Here is a 24,339-nt window from a genome sequence, read left to right as displayed (position 1 = left end):
GAAATTCTGAAGGCAGCAGGCCTCTTTCTTTGTGCACTGTCTTGGGGCCACAGTTTTATGAGTTTATGCAAACAGGGGTTTTATTTTTAAATCTTTTTTTCTTTATCCTGGGAGCAAAGGGCAAGCAGGGAATTGAAAGGCAGGGAAGGATTAGAAAGGTGATCTGCTACATCCCCACTTCAAGCCAACAGCAGACTTCTGGAACAAGACGTAGCCTGAACATTAAAACCTACAATCCTCTTTACTGATTGTAAAGTGAAATATATCCATGAGGCCGCAGGAAAAAAACCCCAAAAACACCAAGAAATACACAAAGCATCTATTGTTGGCATTTGCACTGCAGCTAAATGTTAGATCATGTGCTGATTATAAAAAAATTAAACTCAACCTGATCATCTCTGACCAGCAGAAGGCAGTAAAATCACAAAATGGAAAAAAAAAAAAAAAAACCATGTGACTTTGCTCCATAAACCCAAAATTGGGCTGGTGAGTATCAGGGAAAGCAGGAATATCACCCTTCTTAGGATGCTGAGTACTAATGCCAGTTCCAGACAGCTGAGAAATTCAACTCAATCCTCCACAAATCCTGAACGTTTGGGTTTTTTTTAAGCTCGGCTCCCGATACAGCCAATGAGTATTTTTAAGCAGCTTAAGACAAACAGATTAATGAAGAACCTACTTTACAAAACACTTAAAAAAAAACCCCTCAGGAGAGGAGATGCAGTGTTTTTGATGGGACTTTCAGAGAGGAAATAAAGGAGGGAATTGAGTCGGAGCACACTCAGCTGGGTATTTCGGCTGGCAATTGAAATCCTTCAGGGAGTTTGGAAATAGGAGAGGCATTTTGCTGTGGAGGAATCAAAAGCATGGAATTAAAGTACAAAAGCAGAAAGAAACAAACAAAAAAAAAAAAACCACAAAAAAACCCTAAACCAAAGAAGGAAACCACACCAAAAAAAGCCCACACATATTAAAAAAAAAAAAAATCCACCAAAAACCACAAAAAAAACCCCTCCCCCCGCCAAAAAAAAAGGCAAACAAACAACAAAAAACCAAAACCTAACGAAACCACGCCCCTCCCAAAAAAAAACAAGCAAAGAGAGAAGCGCTGCTAAAGGACAGCCGCAGACCCCGTGAAGAGGCTGGGATTTCGCTTCCAGCCGCCTCCCTCAATCCTCTTCCTCCCTCCTTCCCTCCTCTTCCTCCCTCCCGCCGGACTACACTTCCCAGCGTGCCTCGCGCGCACCTGCATCTCGCCGCGCCGCGCCCCCGCCGCGGCGCCCGCCGGGAATTGTAGTTCGCGCGCCGCTGCGCCGCGGCCGGAGCAGCGCCGGGAGGCCGCGCGCTGCCCGGGCGGCCCCGGGCATGGCGGAGGCGGCTCCGTGAGGGGTGAGCGGCGGGCGGGCGGCGGCGGGACGGGCTCGGCCGTGTCCTGAGGGGCCGGGAGCCGCCGAGCCCCTTCCTTCCCGCGGTGCGTGTGGGCTCCGCTCGGCTGCGAGCCCTGCCGGGCGAAGCGTTCCGTCCTTGCTGCGGGACCGAGGAATAATCTGGGTTTGTTTTGGGTTTTTTTTGAGCCGCTTTCCGGGTGTCGTTTCTAACTGCCCTCGGATGTGCTCGCAGCCCCTCAGCAATGACCTCCGGCCGCTGCTCGCCCTGCTCCTTCCGCGTGGCTTTCGCTGAGTGCCGCCGCTCCGCGCTCCTGCAAGGTACTCGCGAAACGCGAAGAACGCTCAGTTAATGGATCATTTATCTTGTAATTATCCCACTGAGGCTTCCTTCGTCCTTCCCGCCGCGGTCTGACCGGCAGCTGGCGTTGCTTTCTGCTGTTTATGCAAACAAATGTCGGGGTTTTGGGGTGTTCCCCTCGGGGGGCTCGGGGCTGGGGTTCAGGGTCCTGCCGCATCCTCCTGATGTGCATCCAAACAACCTCAGACATCGGCATAAAACCATTACGGTTTTAATCTGATATTAAATTGGCTTTAATATTCCCTGAGACCTTCTCCTGGTGCTGTTCCGTTAATATCGGTGGAGCTCTTACTGATTAATTTCTACATTAATAGGAAGAACTTGTGATTTCCCCATGAAAAAATTATACCTGGTTTGTGTTAGCATTCTCGGAAGCCCTTTTTTGCATCTTTAGATTAATACCAGAGAAGAAATGTACCAGGAGGAAAGATAAACGTGCTGTGGTGACCATTGTCTTTGAAAAGAAAATTAGCTTTTTTCTCATTTACATAATTTCATCTTCAGGCCCTTTGCGAACTGTAGAGTTTGTTTCATTTCTAATTTTAGCCAGAGGAAACTTTCATAGGAGTTGGTTTTTAAGGCAATCAGCAGTGTCTGGGTAAGTGGTTGCTGCTGATGGATCATGTGAGGGAAGGCAGGACCAAACATTCCTCCTGGAAAAGTTCCTCTTACCACTTCGATGTGTGATGGTACAGAGCTGGTGATACAGTCAGGCTTTCCTTTGTTTTCCTAAAGAAAAAAGAGAGTTAAAAAGGCAGGAAGTTAAAACCCAGCTTGAAATTCTCCTTTTCTTCCTTCCCCAGCTCAATACAAGGCTAATCACAGCAGGGATGTAGACACTTGTTATTTTCACTAGGAAAACATCAGCCTTCCCTCATGTTTGTGAGTTGGCATTGCTGCTTTTTGTGTCAAAAAGCAAATTTTTATGAAATAATATGAGGGAATAGTGGGAAGATGTGCTAGGGGTGGTTTGGGCAGCAGATTGCAAATCCCAAAAAGTGAATCTGTGTGATCCTCAGGCTCAGGTGATGCTGCCACCCTGACATCTTCATCCTCTCTTTAATTACACTGCCAATGATTTGGTTTACTTAAAATTCCTTCCCAGTGGAGAGAAGTGACCCAGTTAAGTCGTTGTTCTCCTTTTGATCCCTGTCCTGTGGAGAATAGCACATGGAAAGGTAAATACAGTTCTAGAGACTCCTTTTAAAGCCAGGAGTTTTTTCCTGGCTCAAGTTTATTAATTAAATGAGGAAGTTCACTGTTGCTCATGTCAGCTGGTGCTGTCAGAATTTAGATAAAAATTCTGTGAAAGTTGCAGTGATGTCCCACTGTTGACCAACTTTTGATATCCCACAAGAGTTGCTGTTGAAGCAGGAGATCTTAATATTTCATCTCTCTGTGCAAGGGTTTGGGCCACCAAATACCATCAAGAAACTTTCCGTGTCAGGTATTTCAAGGTGACCCACTGACAGAACACACGTGGTGAAGGAAGTTCTGTTAATTAATGGCAAACTTCCAGTTACAAATGGGGCAGCTGGACTGTGGAGGGGGCTCTGTCCCATTTTCCCAGATTTCTTAGAAACAGGGATAAAGGCATTACCAATTACCTATTTATTTATTACCAATTACTACCAGTTCATGTTGCTTTGAAGGTGAAATCTGTCTTGTCTTGCAGCACAGAAAGAGTCAGTAAAGACGCATTTCCATGGGGAATTTTTCAGGAATTTTTACCAAATTAGCATGCACCGTGCTGGATTTTAACACAAAAAGTGCTTTTTGTTTTCTCTTCAGCCAAAAAGAACAGCATCTTTACTATTCAGTGGGCTGCATCAGAGCTCTCCACCTCACTGCTGATAAAATGAGTGTGCTCGTGTGCCAGCACAGGTTTTGTGCTCTGGAGCTGTTTGTGGTACAAGGCAGAGCTGCTGGAGAACATTATCTTTTATTTAGCTTTGTGTAACGCTTTTATTGGTGTATATTTGGAATTAAATTATTTTATTACTTATTCATGGGACACGGGATTGCTTCTCAGTGCCTGGCGGTGGAGGGTTCTCTGAGTTTATTGCTGTTTCTGGCCATGTTGGGCTTAAGTGCCTGAGTGGGGGATGCTGAGTGTTTGTATTTTGGTTTTTGCAGCAGCAGAACTGAAAGCCTCACAAGACAGCGATGGCTTTTTCTCTGGAATTTGAATATGGAGGCCACGGGGACAGATGAAGTAGAAAAGATCAAATCAAAGTTTATGTCTGCATGGCACAACATGAAGTACAGTAAGTGGAGCAGAGTGTGGTGAGATCTGTCCTCATTAAAAGGAATGGAGTGTTTCTTGTTGACATGAATGGAATCATAACTAATTAATACCACAGATGCAATATGGCCCTTGGAACAATTTTTTCCTTGAGGTTATAAATTAGCCCCACTAAAAAGCTACCTTAGCTTTTCATTTTTTCAAATAAAACTTTTTAATATTAAATTACTTCTTTTAGAAAAAGTAAATATATTCTGTAAATTACTCCAGATTTGCATAGACTTTTAAACAGGGGTAATATGGAATCGCCTGCACAAAGATTTATTTTGTTTCTAAATGTACTTTTATGGAAAAAAATAGGATGATGTGTGAGATACAAAGTCCACTGAAGAATCTACCCTTGAGTACCATTTTTCCGCAGCTGAACATCAGTAATTAGTTTATGAGCAACCAGATTTTCAAGTGTGCCCTTTAGTAATCTGTCCTTGATTTTTCTGCTTTCCCTTTAGGACTGAATTACCATCAGATTTTTGATAAACTTAATTAATCACTACTGAGTTTTGGAGATGTCTGACAAGATGAAAAGATACTTTTTATTTCCTGCTTTCTTTAAGGCTGTCACATGGTTGAAAGGGTATAGTAGCCATTGCACCTTTTATGGGAATTTTTATGAGTCCAAAACCCAACATCAATGCTTTTTCTTTTTTTATTCCCCTTTCAAGGGTTGCCTTTGGCTTAACCAGATGCTGTTAGCAATTCCTTTTGGAAAGTTCAGTCACAAATTTGTATTTGTTTTGCATCTGTTCTAGGTTGGGTGTTGAAAACAAAAACTTATTTCAGTAGGAACTCTCCAGTTTTTCTGCTGGGAAAATGCTACCACTTCAAAACTGAGGGTGAGTACAGAGGTCTTCACTCATTCCAGTCTTCCTCAGCAGGAATAAGGTATTTTTAATCTTCTAGAAAGACTGGCATTAACAATTACCAAATCCACAATGTAAATATAAAGAGCTTAGAAAGTACTCATTTAAATGTTGACCTCTAATGCAACCCATCCTAACCTGCTTTATTCAGATTTTACACCAAAACCCTGTGCTTTCTATAAAAAATTGTGCTGTAATGTGCACTTCATGTACCATCAGCTGGAAATTTTCTTTCTAAAAACTCCTGATGGGTCACAACACCAACACCTTTGTTATCACTTTCCAGTGGGCAGTTTTTAAGTCTCTCTCTTTATTTGACCATTCACAGTTGGGTGAATTAAGCACTTCCTTGCAGGTCAGTGATTCCACTGGCACAATGGTGGCTGCATGGTTCTTTTGATTTTTCTTTTTTTTTTTATCTGGCACATTTCTGTTACGTTTGCCTTCCAGTTTTCCTTTGTTGTACTTGAAGCAATTGTGAATTTTTGTAAATTTGTTTTTCTACTAAATTTGGTATTTGTTACTTGCTCTCTAATAACAGGAGTGCCATAACAAATTAATTAGAGCTTAAACTCTGCTTTGCCTTGCAGAATCTGGGGAGCTCTCTACAGATGGGTCCAATTTTGATAAAATCAGCACTGAGATTTCAGGGAACGTCGAGGAGTTCCGCAAAGATTTCATTTCCAGGATCTGGCTGACCTACAGAGAGGAATTCCCTCAGATCAAGGGCTCTGCTCTAACCACAGACTGTGGCTGGGGCTGCACGCTCAGAACGGGGCAGATGCTGCTGGCTCAGGGTCTGATGCTTCATTTCCTTGGGAGAGGTGAGTTGGGAGAGAAGATCTGTGTTTGCATAAGCACAGGCATTCTGTAGAGACAAAAATGGCCCTTTTTTACCCCAAATCTAAAGGGCCAGCTGGTTTTGGTTGTGTTCTCGTCATTCCTGTTGGAATTGTGTCCCATTGCACAGAGACTGGGCTGTCCTGCCCTTCCATTTCTGAGAAGCAAAGTGTGCCAGAGCAAACTTCTGTGTTTTCTGAGTTCCCAATATCCAAGTGTGAGTTGTTGCATCAGAAAAGTGTGGTCTCTCTGTCTTACCAACGTACATGCCCAAGTCTCTGGAAATTCAATTGTTTCTTGAACTCCAGATGTAGGAGTGAGTTCCCCAGCCCATAGCTGTGGGCTATTGCAGAAGTGATGTTCTTTTATCAGTTCTAAAGTTGTCCATTATTGAATTTCTTCTGGTATTAATATATTGAGTTCCTAGAAGGATTCTAATCTAACTTCAATACATCATTCTCTGTGTGGAAATGTTCACTGTGTCATTCCTTCCCTTCCCCCTGTGTACTTAGAGAGGAACTTCCCTTTTTTCCTTACCATTGTCTGTCTCAAAGTCCTCCCTCAGTCACAGCCAGCTGAAGCTTTAGGAGCTGTGGGACACTTTCTGCTGTCATGGGCTGAGTGTCCATGTCCTCCTCATTCTTCCAGGCTGAGCCATGTTCTTCAGAGAGGTATTTTAGGTTGTCAGAGTCCCCATCTTTTTTTTCCATCCCATTCCCAGTCCTTTTCATAACAATCATCCATTGCTTGCTGCAGAACGAGCCAAGGCAGGGGCCTAAAGCTGCCCGGGGGGGTTAAGAGAACACAGTGCATTGTTCCCTCAGCCATTTGTGGGATCTCAGGAACACTTCAGCAGAAGATGCTTCTGAAAGCCTGTTGTGATCCCACTTTGCCCTTGCTGTGCAGCTCTGGTGTAAGCTGGGAGCAAGGTCCCAGCCCAGCTGCACCACAAAGTCTCCGTTCCTGGCAGTGCCAGGACTGAGCTCTGGGATTGGCTCGGTGAATGTGCCTGTGCCTATAAATATTTAACTCAAAAAACATTCATTATCTCTTTCAACTGACTGCACATATCAAAAAGTCTGTAAATACTCGTGCTGAGAACACTAATCCCTTAAATATCACTCTTCTTATACATACATTTAGAAGAAATTCAAGACCTGCCCAGAAGACTCCCTGTGAGCAGGAGCATGTAATGGCTCATTTGGAAGTAACCCCAAACAAAAAAGCCTCTGGTTTCTATCTTTAAAATCCATGGTTCCAAAGAATTCCTTGCATGTCCCCCTTGTATCCTAATTTGGAAGATGATGGGGTGATTCCAGAGTGCTCTTGTTCCTGTGGCAATCCAAATCCACAGAAAGATGGGGTAGGGATGGTCTTTCTGGGCTGCTTTGCTCCTCACTTGGTCTTCTGACAGCTGGTGAATTATCTTTTGAAAAGCTTTTTATGAGGTCTGGGCACCTTTGGAAACATATTTAGGTGTTTACAGGAAGTTTTTCATGGCTATTTACTCTTTTCCCAGAGATGTTTTCGTTCTTGTTTAATGGTGTTGTTTCTGTTAGGAAGCAAAACTTGCCTGAAGTTTCTAGCTGAGATATTTACACTTCCACTGCCATGTGGAATGTTCCAGATATTGCTGAATGTTGTTGTGAATGGGTTTTGGTTTTAAATTTGAAGTTTTACTTTGAAATGCCTGTGCTTGAGACACTGACTGGAGTGTGAAGCTGAGAGCCCAGAACAGCAGGGCCTGTGAGGATGATGAGCTGGCTCTGTGTTGGAAGTATTTGCTGGAATTGTGGGAGAATTCCAGGCACCTTCCCTGGGCCTGCTGAACCCCATTCTGTAGGAGGAATGCTATGTGAGATGCATCATCCATAGGGAAACCTTCAGCTGGAAAAGCAGACTGAAGACACTGAATGATATTTAAACAAGTTTCCTTGTAATCTAAAAGAAATTATTAATTTGGTGAATAAAAACATCCTACCTGCCTGCCTGCTTGATCTCCTCTCTGCTCTCCTTTCTGCTCTCCTGCTCTCCTTTTTCTGCTGATTTCCTTTGCCATTTTGCCAGAAAGAAATGTTTGCTTTTACATCAATAATTCCTCAGGTCTGCCCGTTTTTTTAATAATTGAAAAAATAAGAACAACTAAGAGCTTTTGAAACTTCTTGTTGGATGCAGATAAAAGGTTTTTGGATAGTATTGAAGCAACATTAATGTATTTAATACATAAGAGAGTTCTAATATGTAATCAGGTATATCTTGTTTATTCAGATGACTGGGATGGTCACAAAAAATCAAAGCACATCCTGCTCTTCTAGAATTCTTTGTTCACCTGTTAACTGAGACATATAAAACACACATTATGGCTTTAATGAGCATGGGGGACAAAGGCAAATAATAACTGGCAAATAATTAACATTGATTAATAATTAAATAAGGATTCTGGGGAAAATAAAAAATATACCCACTGCAGAAGCAAGGTAAGGTTTATGTTTAATATAATGGAGGACTGCTTTCTGAAAAAAGAATACCTGACATGGTAAGCTGGCACAGCTTGAAACAGAACTCAACAAACCAGAACTTCTCTCCTTAAGCCTTATGTTTTACATGTACACTCATGTTTTGACTCGGAAGTCCTCTCCTAATTTTAAGGAGTTCAGTAGGCATACAGACCTACACTACTACAAGAGCTCCTTGCAGAACACTTGAGAGAGCTGAAACTTTATTGTGCCAGTTGCAGCTCAACATCAGTTATAAAATTATAGTATAAATGTAGTATATATTTATATAAATATATATATAGAAAAGCACTTTGCTTTTAAGCCACAAAAGGCATGTTAAAGTGTGATTTCCCTTTTCCTGCTGCAGCCTGGGTGTGGCCAGAAGCCCTGGACATGGAGAGCTGTGACTGGGAGTCGTGGACCAGCAGCACCGTCAGGAAGCTCACGGCCTCCTTGGAGGCGTCGCTCACGGCCGAGAGGGACCCCAGGGTGCTGGCCCGGCCCCCCGCCAGGAGGGACTGGGATGGCACCGAGAGGAGGAATGAAGTTTATCACAGGAAAATCATCTCCTGGTTTGGTGACTCCCCTCTGGCAGCCTTTGGGCTGCACCAGCTGATAGAGTACGGGAAGAAGTCCGGGAAGGTGGCGGGGGATTGGTACGGGCCCGCCGTGGTCGCACACATTTTGAGGTAAAACCCTCAGTTCTCTGTTCCCTTCCTTTGGCACATCACATTTCTGAGTGTCCTGAGATTGCTTCAGCCTAAGTGAGCAGCAAAATGTTCATTATTGACTTTGTAAAACACCCATATCAGGAGCAGTTTCAGGGCTTTTTCATAGGCAGGAACTGAATGCTGAGCTTTTGTCAATGTTACTTCAGGAAAAAAACACCACATTTTCTTGTAGATCCCAAGTATTTCTCCCAAACCCTTTTAAGTAGAGCTGCATTTAGTGAAATGTTCTAAAAACTAACCACTCTTTCAACCTTGGAACATGCATAACATTAGAGATTTTTTTTTTTTTATGCTGTAACCTGGGGGCTGTAATGTACTGATAGTGTAATGAAATGTCAGAGCTAAAATTGATGTTTTCAGCATTTCTTTGCACACATCAAATTCTTGTGAAACTGTAAATGTATGGGACTATTAATATTATAATTATATCCCAGTAAAAGTAAAGGGTCTGTGACATTCAGCATGGTTTAAAAAAAAAAGTCGAAAGTCAAATTTCTCCATACTTGATATCCAATTCTTTGAATGTTTTGGGTTTTTTTTTGTAGTCCTATATGTTTATCTTTTTGGTGGAATCCAGTTTACCTATAAACCGAATTACTAATAAATCATTTAAGCAGCAGAAGGCAAAGTTCGTGCATTTATATATTTTTATTTATATCTATAAATTGAAGAATTTGATATTTAGTGTAAATGTTATGTTAATCTGAGGTGCAGCTGTACTGAAGTAATTGGGTGTGCATCCATGCAGATGCCAACAGGGATGCAGGAGTTTAGCATTTTTAATGTGTTATATTCTACTTTTTTATCATGGTGGAAGCAGTCAGCATTTTTTCCCTGCTTTAATAAATTATCTATTAAATTATTTGTCTCTGTCATGGGAGCAGGGGGGTTTGGTGCAGAGTTGCACTCACCAAAACCCCAGGGGTGTTTTCCAGCCCTGCAGAGGTTTCCTTTCCTGGATATCTACAGCTCCCTGATAACTTGGAAATGACTGCATTAAACCATTCCTTAAAATATAGTGGGGAACAAAGGGATAGTGACATTTAATGCAGGTGTGTGTTTGAACCCAAAGGTAAATCCTGGATTTTGAACAAATGTTCAAAATCTTTCTTTGCAAATGTTGTCCCTGATAGATGACCATGGTTCTGACTATCAACATGTATTTTCTTTTTAGTTTTTAGGTCTGTTTCTCGTAGTCTTTTGAGGATAGTCTAATATTGTAATTATCTTTTTGAAAGTTTTGGTGAAACTTTTTATTTCCAGGTGCTAATTTGTAGCTTGTTATATGAACTGAGGTCAAATAAAGAGATAATCTAATGAGTTGAAAATAGTATTTTTGACAGCAAACTTAGGTTTTATCATCAATATACATGACAGAAAATGGTTATAAACAGAAAGAAATAAAGTAATAAATATTAATTTCATTGTAAGTTACTGTGGGATTTGGGGCCTTTTTTTGTGAGTTTCATTGTTTCTTCTAAATAGCCAGACATTGTTTTCTTCAAAAAAAACCCAAAATCAACTTGTTTCTAAAAAACCAAAATAATTTGTTTGTTTATTGTTAATTTTTTTTTTAATTAATGGTAAGTTACATAGCTTTGTGTTTGTACTTAGAAAAGCTGTTGAAGAAGCAAGAGACCCTGAGCTGCAAGGAGTAACAGTCTATGTTGCTCAGGATTGTACAGGTAACTGTGATTTTGTAGATTTTTTGCAAACATTTTGAATGCTTTTTATGTTTTTCAGTTAGCACTTAACAATAGAGCTTTAAAGGGAAAAAAAGTCCCTATGAGGTGGATCCACAAAATTGAGATTATGTAGGCAAAGGGGCTCTTGGCATGTGCAGATTGTTCATTTGGTATTTTATTGCGGAATTCCAAATCAGCAAATCAATTATTGCCTCTTCTCCTTTTACATGTAGATGTTTCTGTTAGTTGGAAGCTTTCAGGTTTTAATTATTCCTTTTAGAAGTTTATATGCAGCAATAAATATTGATTGGCTTTCTCCTAACCTACCCCTTCTGCATTTCCTTGGCATTGCAACTCAGCAGCAGCAGCAATTCCCATTCTACAAAATATTGCTGTGAATGAGGAGGCTCTGGACTGGTTCTGAGTCACTTGGGTGCTGAGTTTTATTTTTTTTTCTTTGTTAAGGTTGGCATTAAATGTGTGAGCTGGTATTTTTTGGTTGGATTTAGATGATTATTAGTTCTTACTTATATTACAGTCTTATAAATTGTGAATTCTATAGTACTTTAACAATTAAAAAATGGAGTTTTATCTCTCTTTTTAGAAGGTCTTGTAAGGATAAACTTAAAAATAACTAAGAAATTATACTTAAATTATTTTTACTTTAAACTTAATAACTAACTACCTGTGGCTTGTAATGTGGACTTTATCTAATTACACAATATTACTTAAACTGATGAAAAAGAAGGTGAAGAAGAAGGACTAGTTACTCTTCTAAAACCTCTATCTTGCTGTATATATATTATTATATTCTAAAACTTTTACGTTTTTCACCATGTGATATTACACATTTCTATTTAAACTCCACACCCATAATCTGTGTTCTGTCATTTAATTTTGGAAGTTTTCTCTTCCAAAATTCCAAAAATTCTCAGCACCCAGGGTTTTTCAACACCAGGGCTGTGTTTGGGGAGGACAGCAGGGTTTGAAGGGCTGCAGTTCAGTTTGTGCCACTGTGATGCCACGTTGGGGGTGTGTCTGTAAAACCTGGGGGCTCAGTTTGATATTAACATTTTACATTTCTGTGTGTCTCAGTCTACAGCTCGGATGTCATTGACAGGCAGTGCTCCTTGGTGGATTCTGGAAAAGCAGGCACAAAAGCTGTCATTATCCTGGTTCCTGTGAGACTCGGTGGGGAGAGAACAAACACAGACTACCTGGAGTTTGTAAAGGTATGAAATGAGAGTTCAATCATTTTTCAAAGAGCAGCACAAGGGGATATGAAAAGCAACTTCACGAGGGTGATTCTCCCCATTAAATATGTGGTGGAGATTTTACAGTTGAAGGTTGTAAAGTTTGACTTTACAGGTTTGAAATTTCCCTATTACAAGATCAGACATAATTGCAGAGCACATGATGTCCCTTGGTAAAGCAGTGATAACTGTCCTGCTCTTCCAGCAGCCACCTGAAAAGACATTAATGCACTGCCTCAAATTACAAATGGTAATTTAATCTAGCAGGACTCTAATAGCATATGTAACTAAGGATCAGGCAGCATTTTAAAATATAAATACACTCCATTCCTTACTCTGTTTCTTATTTTCTTAAATAAGAAAATTGTTCAAACAGTTTAAAGTTGATGCCTGTCTGTTCTTCCGATTTTCTTTTGTCTCTTTGTTCCCATGGAATAATTTGATATTTTTATTCACTACTTTAATTTTTTTTCCCTGTGGTGAATCTTTCTTAGGATAGTAATACAAGAGTAGCAAGCAGTTACCACAGTAAAAATGAGCTGCAAAAAAGAAAAGCTCAAGGAGAAGGCAGAGGGGGGAAGGTCTGTGCTGTGGTTTTGTCAGCAGAGGTTCTGCAGGTACCTGAGGATGTGCTGGAATCTTGCCTCTTGCTCCTCCTTGTTCTCTTAGCCCTGCTGCTTTTATTTAATTCTCCATGCTCCTCTTTATCTGTCTTTAAATTTTGGGTTCATTTTTCATTTACCCCAGTGTAGGAGCACAGACAAAGGCTGAGAGTCTATAACATGATTCATTTTGTGGCTGTCTCTTCACTGTAACATTTCGGGAAAAAATTTTGATTTTTACTGGCACGGGAGGGCAGACTGGTGAAGGCCTTTAAATTATGAACTTAAATTGTTATTAAATTCTTCCCTGATTATTTTCCTTGTGTTTTCAGACAGTTGGTTTTGGAAAGTTTTAGTTTTCAGCTGGCTCCAGTGAATGATTCCTGCTGCTTCCTTGCCAAGGCTGTTGCAGCCTGATGGAGGCTGAGATAAGAGGGCTCTCAATTGCCTGAATCAGTCACTCCAGTGTCTGCCCTGACTGTTCCCAAGAAGTGACCACATTTCTTGGAGTCTGGCTTTAAGTTAAAAATGCAGATTTTAGAATGTAGCACAAGAGGTAATTTCTGCAAAGGATTTTATATTTATGGGTGAAAATTGATAAAATTTTTATAATTCACTTTTATAAGAAGCTTGCCATAGATTAAACAGTTATCCATTACTCTGAGCAGCTTTGCTCCCTCTCTGGTCTGCCCTCCTTAGCTCTTGGAGCCTTTGCCTCTAATCTTCCTGAATGGTCTGTGATGCTCAGAGCATTTGCTAAGGAAACCTTCTCATTTATATTTTAAAAATGTATTCTAAGGAAACCTTGTTTGTATTTTAAATAAGCGTCACTTCCCTGACCTGTGTGAACCATGCTGGATTTGACTCTAGCATCTTGGGGAAGGGGAAGGTTTTTAAGTGACTTCAACCTTGTCTAAGCAGGGAAGATTTTTACCTTGAGAAGCCTTGGTATTGGTAGTCTGACAATATCAATCTTTTTGTTGAGAGAAAAGCTCCCTACTTACACTGAGTAATGTCCCTTCCCAAAAGCTCTGCCTTCAGAAGGTTCTGGTTCCTCTGTCCTCCCAGGCCATCTCCAGGGAGATTTATGGGGCCTGTCTGTTTGTTGTGTGTTTCTCTCTCCTCCCTGGATGTGGGGCAGCTGTTTTTGGAGCTGGACCTTGTAATAAATTGCTCATAACTTCAGCTGGCATTTCTGCCCAGGATGGAAAAGTTGATGCTCTGGCCAGGCTTGGCCATTTGAGTGCAAAAAGAAGAGAGGCCCCAGGGGCACAGGATGTAAATGTGTGTGAAAGCTGGAAATCTCAATACTTTGGGATATTTGGACTAAGGAACTGATGCTCTGTGACGTGATATTTTGTCTCCTCTTCAAAAACATGTGTGGGTATCTCATAGGAAGGGAGGACTTTTTCTGGAATATCTCTGCTGGTGTGGTTTCACTTTGGCCAAGCCCCAGGAAATCAAGGAGTCAACCTTTAAAAAAAAAAAAAAAACAACAAAATTATTTGTCTAAAGAGCAAATATTTTAATTCAGTTTAATACTTTGGTTAATCTTAATGATTCCTTGTTCTTGTTTTAGGGAATTTTAAGCCTGGAGTACTGTGTTGGCATTATTGGTGGCAAACCCAAGCAATCCTATTACTTTGCAGGATTCCAAGGTTAGTGTTTGAATGTGTTATGTCTCCTCAGTATTTTTTTCTCTCAGAGTTAGGAAGTTAATATTGAAGCAGTGGGAAATAGCGTGATTAAAATAGTAAAATGAGCACCTTATTAATTCATCACATCTCCCCAAGTCCAGCCATTTGTCATTTACCCCACGGAGTAATTGGATTCTGTAAAATGTACATTTAATTTCCCTTGTTGCATAAACAAGGCATAATTTATCTGTTTCACCAAACTTGAGGAGCATTTGCTGTTCCTGCCTGGCAGTTCTTATTTAGGTATTTACTCTCTCCTGCTTTAAGTGGTGTTAGTTGATGCCTAAATGACAAGCAATATATTCTTGCTGTCAGGATGAAGCAGGGCGATACATTTTTCATATGCAAACTCCAGAATATAATTGTGTGTTTGTAAAAGTAATTTTATCACCAAAAATTAAATGACAGTTTCATCACTTTATAAAAATTCTGCTTATACAAGCATATTTGATTATGCAAAAGTTAATCTGTCCTGCAAAAACCTATGCTTCAGTCAATGAGTATCAGCCTGGCAAGCAGTTACTCACTGGCTTTTTTTCCAGCTGTTCTGCATAGAAATTGGATTGTAAGCAGTGTAATAATAAGGTGTTTTTTGAATTACTTGTCTTCTGTTTTGTCCTTGCAGATGACAGTTTGATTTACATGGATCCTCATTACTGCCAATCTTTTGTAGATGTCAGCATAAAGGATTTCCCTCTTGAGGTACTATGGATATAGAGCTGGCACTGTTTTCTTCCCATATGAATCAAACACTAATTATTTAGAGCTGTTCTAGCTAGCTGCAGCTTTATGGTTTTACAGTTACATGTTATTTATCAGTGTCCTGCCCTTCTTTATAGGCCTATAATCAACAAAAATGACCAGAGGTTAAATCTCAATATGGAGGTTTAATTTTTACTTCATTAATCTTCATCTGTTTTCTTTTTAATGATCATAAAATCTCCAAAATAGATGATCACTTCATTTAAGTAATTTTCCATCAAAGAAAATAGATTATATTTGTAGATATTAATCCTGTTTGGATTTGGGGTTGACAGTTTGTCTTTTTGGTAATTTTATTTATTTATTTATTTAAATTCACATTGCAATCAACATCAGGGAGCATTCCTGTGGTATTCAATAGTAGGAGCCTGGAAATTCCTGGAGCTAAAGGAGGTGATTAGAGAACTCAATTTACAGCTACCCTGGGAAAACATTGTCAGCTGCAAGGAATTGCTCAGTGGCCTCAGGACTCACAGTCACATCCTCAGGGCCATGCACACAAACTCTCCTTGGTCCTGTGTCCACCTTCAGGTGAACTTCAGCAGCTCTTGGCTCAGCCTGAGGGGGCATCCACAGCCAGGGCAGCAGCAGCTGCTCCAGAGCAGAGCTGGAGCAAAATCCCATCAAACGGTGTTCAGGAGAACTATTCATATAAAAATAAAAAAATCCCAAAGGACCTACACAGGGCTGATGTCAAGTCATTAAAGCAAACACTTGATATTTGTCATTATTTATGCTTCACAAAATGCTTGAGTTAGCATGTTACACAATATAGAAGTGGAAGATTCTCTAGGAAATGAGAAGGTTCTGAATGAAGCAAAAGAACACAGCAGCAAAATGGGCCAGCAAATATCCCAGCCAGGAGGTTTGGCTGTGTTTAGAGATGTTTTGGGTTTGCCCTGTCTGAGATGTTTGGGGGAAGAGCTGGTGAGTGCCAGCTCTGCCTGGGGTGATTACCCAGATCCTTCCCCTTGATCCTCACAACTGTTTTGCTCCAGTGCCTCTGAAGATTTTACAGTTTGGGAAAAACCAGACAAAAGGTGGGAAGAGCACAGAGCAGCAGAGCTGAAGTGAATTCCTTAAGGTCCTGCTGTGGCCTAGTTACAAAAACACATCTTTTGGGTTCTGTTCCTATGACTCAGCCTCAAAATTGTGCTGCAGACTGGCATTAATCTGAATTTCTAAGTAGTACCAAGGTTTTAAGCTGTGTTTGGAAGATATGCAAGCTGCCAGCTTGGCTTGATCTCATCCTAATGCTTTCCTGCAGACGGAAAATAGATTGCAATTTAATGCTTGGTGCATTTAATAGTATTATATCTTTGTCCAGAAATGTCAAAAGTAAACAGAAATTGCTTTCTTAGTGTGGATAGTTGCTTGTTAGATTTATCTGTAGGGAGTATTTTCAAAATTGACAAATTGTCCAGAATAAGTTGGAAATCAATCCACTCTGTATCGGCTTCCAGCATCCATTTGTTTGGAGGAATGGGGAAAAAAAAAACCCTCCCCACTTCTCTTTGTTGTGCAGTGATTTGTGCAGCATTAAACCTCCTGCACAACTGGAGGGACAGGGTTGCTGCTGGAATGGGATGTGGAAGGCAGGGTTTGATTTTTTTAATGCATTTGATGACTCGGGAATTAAAATTAAAAATACAATTGCTGTTTATAAAATTGGAACGGTGAGGAGAAGAAGCAGTGACTAAAATCAATCTTGCAGGAATAGCCCTAATCATCTTTGTGGATATTTTTTAGCAGAGGTTTTACAGAAATACCTCTCGGGTTTGTAATCACCAGGAAAGAACAATATATTTTATTATGTAAAACTGCTGCAGGGATGGTTACACTCGGATTTGGGAACCAGTGCTGTCTTCTATGGATTGATTTTTGTGATTAGCAAAAAAAGGAATTTAATAGAGGGAGGATGATGGGTCATCCTCTGTGTTAGAGGCAGAGTAGGGGGGACTGGCTCACTCTGAGAGCAAGTGAAGAAATAATTGCAATTATTGGACAGAGCTTCACCACAACTGCAGTTCCTGTAATAAATAACCACAGAATCAGGGTAGATGGCATATACTTATTTTTTCTCTCATAAATTGAGTGGGGAGCATGGGAAAGGGGTTTTGTGTTTGTTCTGTCTTACAGCAGGGCTGCTGAAAGTATCAGCTCACAGCACTGGCGGGGCAGCATCTGTCAGGGAAAGAGATTTCACGTGAGGAAAAACCCATTTGTAAAGCAGGGCATGTTTGGTTTTTCCCTACTTATGGATCATTTTAATATGGTTTTGCTTTTGTGTGTTTTGTGCGTTTTTGAACCCATTTCATTTACTGAAGGAAAATGCATGAGGTTGGTTTATTCCATTATGTCTCTTTTATAGAGGCTGGGGGAGGGAAGGGGCACTGGGCAGTGGTATTAAAGCAGTAAGATAGTGCAAAAGCTGTTACAAATTCAATTTGCAGAAGAGCATTCACCTTCTCTGCCTTGGGAATATTCATAAAGTATTGCTGGGAGCAGCAGAGCTTTGACAGGTTCCAAACTAACCTGGTGTATGGGGAAGTTGGGGAATGCAGCCTGAACTGCAGGAGGTTTTACACGGCTGGGGAAGGGTGGAATCACTTGAATATTTGGAGGGGGTGGGATAAATCACTTCCAAAGTGTGTGCTGGGGTTTAATTCAGGTGGTGCAGGGCATTGGATGTTTTAAAGCTGTTGGGGGGGACAAAAGTAAACACATGGATCTGTGCCATTCCTGACTGTAACCATGTTTTGTGTTTTTCAATTGGGAAACTTGCAGTCATTCCACTGTCCTTCTCCCAAAAAGATGTCCTTCAAAAAAATGGATCCCAGCTGCACAATAGGATTTTACTGTAGGACTGTGCAGGACTTTGAGAAGGCTTCTGAAGAAATCACCAAGGTAGGTGCTGGAGTTCCCAAATCCAGAATGGGCTGTGGGGAAGGGAATCGGCCTCACCCTGCTGAGCAGACCCGAGTCCCTGTGTGGCACTGATCTCTGCTTTCCCGTGCTGGGAGAGCAGCTCCGTGTCCCTGTGGCACTGATCTCTGCTTTCCCGTGCTGGGAGGGCAGCTCCGAGTCCCTGTGTGGCACTGATCTCTGCTTCCCCGTGCTGGGAGGGCAGCTCCCAGTCTGTGTGGCACTGATCTCTGCTTTCCCATGCTGGGAGGGCAGCTCCCAGTCTGTGTGGCACTGATCTCTGCTTTCCCGTGCTGGGAGGGCAGCTCCCAGTCTGTGTGGCACTGATCTCTGCTTTCCCGTGCTGGGAGGGCAGCTCCCAATCTGTGTGTGGCACTGATCTCTGCTTTCCCGTGCTGGGAGGGCAGCTCTGAGTCTCTCTGTGGCACTGATCTCTGCTTCCCCATGCTGGGAGGGCAGCTCCGAGTCCCTGTGGCACTGATCTCTGCTTCCCCATGCTGGGAGGGCAGCTCCGAGTCCCTGTGGCACTGATCTCTGCTTTCCCGTGCTGGGAGGGCAGCTCCCAGTCTGTGTGGCACTGATCTCTGCTTTCCCGTGCTGGGAGGGCAGCTCCCAGTCTGTGTGGCACTGATCTCTGCTTTCCCGTGCTGGGAGGGCAGCTCCCAGTCCCTGTGGCACTGATCTCTGCTTTCCCGTGCTGGGAGGGCAGCTCCGAGTCTCTGTGGCACTGATCTCTGCTTTCCCGTGCTGGGAGGGCAGCTCCCAGTGTCTGTGTGGCACTGATCTCTGCTTTCCCGTGCTGGGAGGGCAGCTCCCAATCTGTGTGTGGCACTGATCTCTGCTTTCCCCATGCTGGGAGGGCAGCTCCGAGTCTGTGTGGCACTGATCTCTGCTTTCCCGTGCTGGGAGGGCAGCTCCCAGTCTGTGTTGGCACTGATCTCTGCTTTCCCATGCTGGGAGGGCAGCTCCCAGTCTGTGTGGCACTGATCTCTGCTTTCCCGTGCTGGGAGGGCAGCTCCGAGTCTGTGTGGCACTGATCTCTGCTTTTCCGTGCTGGGAGGGCAGCTCCGTGTCCCTGTGGCACTGATCTCTGCTTTCCCGTGCTGGGAGGGCAGCTCCCAGTCCCTGTGGCACTGATCTCTGCTTTCCCGTGCTGGGAGGGCAGCTCTGAGTCTCTCTGTGGCACTGATCTCTGCTTTCCCGTGCTGGGAGGGCAGCTCCCAGTCCCTGTGTGGCACTGATCTCTGCTTTCCCCATGCTGGGAGGGCAGCTCCCAGTCTGTGTTGGCACTGATCTCTGCTTTCCCGTGCTGGGTGGGCAGCTCCCAGTCTGTTTTGGCACTGATCTCTGCTTTCCCGTGCTGGGAGGGCAGCTCCCAGTCTGTGTGGCACTGATCTCTGCTTTCCCCATGCTGGGAGGGCAGCTCCCAGTCTCTCTGTGGCACTGATCTCTGCTTTTCCGTGCTGGGAGGGCAGCTCCGAGTCTGTGTGGCACTGATCTCTGCTTTCCCGTGCTGGGAGGGCAGCTCCGAGTCTGTGTGGCACTGATCTCTGCTTTCCCGTGCTGGGAGGGCAGCTCCGAGTCTGTGTGGCACTGATCTCTGCTTTTCCGTGCTGGGAGGGCAGCTCCGTGTCCCTGTGGCACTGATCTCTGCTTTCCCGTGCTGGGAGGGCAGCTCCCAGTCTGTGTTGGCACTGATCTCTGCTTTCCCGTGCTGGGAGGGCAGCTCCCAGTCTGTGTTGGCACTGATCTCTGCTCTCCCCGTGCTGGGAGGGCAGCTCCCAGTCCCTGTGTGGCACTGATCTCTGCTTTCCCCATGCTGGGAGGGCAGCTCCCAGTCTGTGTGGCACTGATCTCTGCTTTCCCGTGCTGGGAGGGCAGCTCCCAGTCTGTGTGGCACTGATCTCTGCTTTCCCGTGCTGGGCGGGCAGCTCCCAGTCTGTGTTGGCACTGATCTCTGCTCTCCCCGTGCTGGGAGGGCAGCTCCCAGTCCCTGTGTGGCACTGATCTCTGCTTTCCCCATGCTGGGAGGGCAGCTCCCAGTCTGTGTGGCACTGATCTCTGCTTTCCCGTGCTGGGAGGGCAGCTCCCAGTCTGTGTGGCACTGATCTCTGCTTTCCCGTGCTGGGAGGGCAGCTCCCAGTCCCTGTGGCACTGATCTCTGCTTTCCCGTGCTGGGAGGGCAGCTCCCAGTCCCTATGGCACTGATCTCTGCTTTCCCCGTGCTGGGAGGGCAGCTGGGTGGGAATTGCAGCGGTCTTTGGGCTGCAGGAGCGGGGCCGGAGGCGGCAGCGGCTCCACGAGGTGGCACTCGCGAAGTGGCGATGTCCCCTCCAGCCCTGCGGCCCGGGGAGGCTGGGGACGTGCTGGGGAGCAGCCCGGCCCTGGGCAGGCATGGGGGGCAAGGGAAGTGTTGGAGCAAACCCGAATTATTCATTATTTCTCCCTAGCACGAGGGGCTTTTCCTGGTGGGAAGCGCAGGGCTCTGCTTGGAGCTCCACGGAGCAGGTGCCATCCAGCAAATCTGTCTGAGCCCATCCTTCCCCTGGATAAACTCTGCTCTGGATTCATTTAGGGCCAGTTGGAATCAAGGTTTTTTCTCCTTAGTTATTCCAGGATGTGAGGGTATAAAATGCAGCATCATCGTTATGTTCTGTGAGCTGCTCTGTTCAGAAAATGCTCTGTGAAAAGGATGCAGCAGCAGATGGGCTCAATGTTAATATTCCAACCACAGCAGTTACCACAGCAGCACAAGGAATTAATGTTTGTCCAGCACTTGGAATGTCCTGATAAGTGGTATTAGTACTGCAGCCAAAAAAGCATTTTTTAAAACTTACTGCTTATTAAAATAAATAGATACTGATTGATGCTGAAGTTGTTTCTTTAAATCTATTTTCTACCTCTCTAAGTAAGAATCAAAGGAGTTCCTAAGCAGAAGATCCATGGAAAGTTTAAATAGTGAAGTTTCTGTTCTTCATTGTTTTCCTGTTCTGTCATATAGAGTGTCATAACATAGTAAAAAAAAAATCTCATTATAAAATCAGTTCCAGCAGGAGTTATCTTTCCCCTATTTCTGTTCTTTCAAGTTTGGGATTAATTACAGTTTTTTCCTGACCACAGTTAGTGAAAATACTCTTAACTAATCCAAATGTTGGAATTGTTATCCTGGTATTTTAGATAGAAGTTCTTTAATATTAGTGACATTATTTTCCAGAAATACATTTCAGGCAGTGTCAGTTTAAAAAGAGGGGAAAGTTTGGATACAGGAACAACGTCAGAAACATTCTATCAATTGATCTTGCAATCCTTCCTTCACATCCTTTGTGTTTTCCTTCTCTTCCATTATTTTTCCCTTGGTTTGCAATTGTAGTGTGGTAACTCTTAAACCATAAAGCTCAGTGCATTCCTAGTGTGCCCTGTGTGGAGGCTGGGCTGAAAAATCCAGGTTCTGCCTGCTTTTCTGGGTGATAAGAGGTGAGATAAGGTTTAGCTTTTATACTTGAGGATAAATATTATGGGCATTACATGTTTAGAGACAGATAAATTGGGAATTGAGGCCCAAGTGAAGTGATGGGTGCAACTCTACCCAAACCATATTCAGGCTCCCCTCTCTCCAGACCCATGCCAGAAAATAAATAATCCCTTGGGGTTATTACAGAGCTGCACCTGCCTGTTTGTGGCCCAAATGTAGCAGAAATGAGAGAAGAACTCATGAGAGAGGGTTAGACATGGATTCAGTTCAGCACCAAGAATTCTTGTTGCAATGCAACACTGAAATACTGAAAATACTGATTTTATCAATTAACTCCTTTAGCTACCACTGTAATACTGTCTAGAGGAAACTTGCAAGTTGTTTAGAGTTTCAAATTCTCTGTGGTCACTGTTGAGATGTGGTGTGATGAGAGTTACACAAATCTTGGACTTTGTTTAGCCATTTCCTTGCCCAGTTCCTGTGTTTAGGGTTTCCTCACCTCCCTCACTTGTGGAGATGGAAGTTTCAGTAGAGCTGAACACAGACAAGGCAGTAGAACCCCAGGATTTTACTGGGATTTTCTTTTTTTTCTTATTTTTTAAATGGTCCCTCAACCCCTGACTGTCATTTTTTGAATAGTTCTTACTGTTTGAAGATATCTTTGGAGATTTTTTTACTGTTTTAGACTGATTGTTCTCCTGAAATGGTGCTCAGTGGTTTTTAGTTCTGCAGTGTTTTTCTCTAGCCTGATGTAGTTCTGCAGCCACTGCAACACTGGGGTGGTTTTCTCAAGCAAGTAAGATAAAGTAAAACAAATTAAAAAATAAATCAGTGGACAAAATACCCTGAAAGTCTGAAATGTCTTTCAGTATTTAACGGGGTTTTACATGCTCTCAAAGGTGTTTTTCTGATCTGTTTCAGTATTTATCATTCCCCACACACCCCTTCTCCATGCTCAGTTTTGTTATTTATAAACATAGATGTTGGGCACCCTGGTTCCCTGTGACTGTCACCAATCTGGTTTGAGCCACGTGCTCTTGACTGCCTTATTTACATTGGTGAATGTGTTTGAACTTCTAATGAAAACACTGATTATTGCACCTGCTGATTCTACCATAAAAATCCTCCCCCCCCACCCCCAGGATGCTCAGTTGCTGTAGAATTCACACCTGGGCTTGAGGAGACCCTTATGGCCATTAACTATTTTGTAGAGATTTTTATCTTCTGTCTTTTATCCTTTTATCTTTCTCTTTGTTGTACTCAGTCTGACAGCACATACAGGTGATCTGTGTGCTCTAAACCAGGGGTAGGCAGGAAATTAGCAGCTGCCTGAGAAAGGGAAGTAAATATCTAATAGGAGGAGGAAATGTTTCAATTGTGCAATGCTTGTGTCTAATGAGTTAATTAAAATAATGCATTTTTTACTTACTCATCATCAGGTGAATATCTGTGCTTGCTGTAATTCTTCATTTCCAAGTAATATTTTATCTGGTTTTACATTATAGATGCTGAAATCTTCATCCAAGGAGAAATATCCCCTGTTTACTTTTGTCAAGGGTCATTCTAGAGACTATGACTTTGCTTCCAGTCCACTCCATGAAGAAAATGACCTTTTCTCCGAGGATGAAAAGAAAAGACTGAAGAGATTTAGTACAGAGGAGTTTGTCTTGCTTTAAAGACATTTTACACAAGAGCATCGGCAGCTGTCCAGGAGAACACTTGCCTTTTAGCTACAAAAATTGTACCTGAATTCTTTCCCCAAAAAGGCAAGCCTGTACTGAAATTGGTCTATTTTCATAAAGATGATAACGTTTTATATGTTAAAAGTCTTCAAGATGTCAATTACTAATGTGTGTACTAATTATTTGTGCTCACTGCTGGCTGGAGGAGTGTCTGTGCCCTTGTGGTAGTGAAGGGAGATGCTGTGCCTGCAGAGCCTGGCCAGTCCCTGAATGCCAGCCTGTGCTGCCCTTCCAGGCCGCTGCAGAGCAGGGCTGCCAGCTGGGGCTGGCTTTTCCAGGGCTCTGGAGACCTCCATGTTCCTGTCTGCAGCACAGCTGGAGTTGTCCCCTTGCCACAGGAGCAAGTCCCAGCTGCGTGGCCCCACCAGTTCTGCCACCCTGCCACCACCCAGAGCAGCTCCTCTGGAGAGGGGAGGTTGATGGATCAGGAGTCACTGGCACTGGCAGTCCTGCCATAATTATATAGGCTGAATTGGGAGTTAAGATACTATTTAGCAGTATGACTTTCTAATGGTTTCTCATTAAGCTTGCTTTGGAGCCTTAATATGAGGAGTGAAGATAAAGTATTACCTTTCCCCACAATTTTTAAAGGTTATACTATTAATATTAACTGCAACCAATCAAAGCAGCTGGAGACAATTATTAGAAGAGAGCAGTGTTTGTTTCCTGTTTCAGCTACTGTAATGGTGAGGCTTCTCCTGCCAGAGCAGCTTTTAAATCAAAGCCAAGGGGGGTGGATGTGGAAAATTCTAGGCTGTGATGATTTTTTGTTTTGATATGTGTCGTTGCTGTACAAATGATTACTTGGTGGTGTGTGTTCTCAGATTGCAAACAAATGTACAGAAATAGTTTCATGTTTTAACAAAATAAATACAATATTTAAAAAACCATATTAACGCTGCTTGGGAAATAAAAGAGGTATGAAAACATGAAGTGCTTGTGCCTTTTATATTAATATTAGATCCTCTAACAGTGAATATAATCCTGCATCTAAACCAATATTGTAAGGGGTGAATACTCTGTTTATTTGCAATAAAGGCAGATTTTATTGTTGTGTTGTAAACCAACTGTTACCTGCTCTAAGTGCTGCTCAGGCACAGAGGCACAAGTGTTACTTATCCAAATAATAAGCATCATGTTTGTTCATTAAAGCACCTTTTACTTTTATGAGCAAGAAGTGACTAATGGATAGATTTCAGGCAGAACTAGACCAGTTCTGTG

The 24,339-nt window shown here is 42.8% G+C and overlaps 1 protein-coding gene across 4 annotated transcripts; it reads left to right on the top strand.

Moving 5' to 3' along the window:
* Positions 1 to 1,306: 1,306 nt before the first annotated feature.
* ATG4C (autophagy related 4C cysteine peptidase) lies at positions 1,307 to 24,051 on the top strand. 4 transcript variants are annotated; one of them, XM_021542856.2, is made up of 12 exons: positions 1,307 to 1,389; positions 1,621 to 1,706; positions 3,883 to 4,013; positions 4,801 to 4,884; positions 5,502 to 5,735; positions 8,617 to 8,938; positions 10,595 to 10,665; positions 11,761 to 11,897; positions 14,100 to 14,178; positions 14,843 to 14,919; positions 17,767 to 17,886; positions 22,882 to 24,051. In XM_021542856.2, exons 3-12 carry the CDS (start codon positions 3,938 to 3,940, stop codon positions 23,050 to 23,052), a joined length of 1,371 nt encoding a protein of 456 aa, XP_021398531.1. In that variant the 5' UTR covers positions 1,307 to 1,389; positions 1,621 to 1,706; positions 3,883 to 3,937; the 3' UTR covers positions 23,053 to 24,051. The 4 variants fall into 4 exon arrangements, with proteins under 4 accessions (XP_021398531.1, XP_021398551.1, XP_021398541.1 ...); XM_021542876.2 differs by having other exon boundaries at positions 1,621 to 1,753; XM_021542866.2 differs by lacking the exons at positions 1,307 to 1,389; positions 1,621 to 1,706 and adding an exon at positions 1,485 to 1,551.
* Positions 24,052 to 24,339: the final 288 nt, after the last annotated feature.

This window comes from Lonchura striata, chromosome 9 (assembly GCF_046129695.1).
Source record: "Lonchura striata isolate bLonStr1 chromosome 9, bLonStr1.mat, whole genome shotgun sequence".
Classification (NCBI taxonomy): Eukaryota; Metazoa; Chordata; class Aves; order Passeriformes; family Estrildidae; genus Lonchura; species Lonchura striata.
This window is presented reverse-complemented; position numbering and strand designations above follow the sequence as displayed.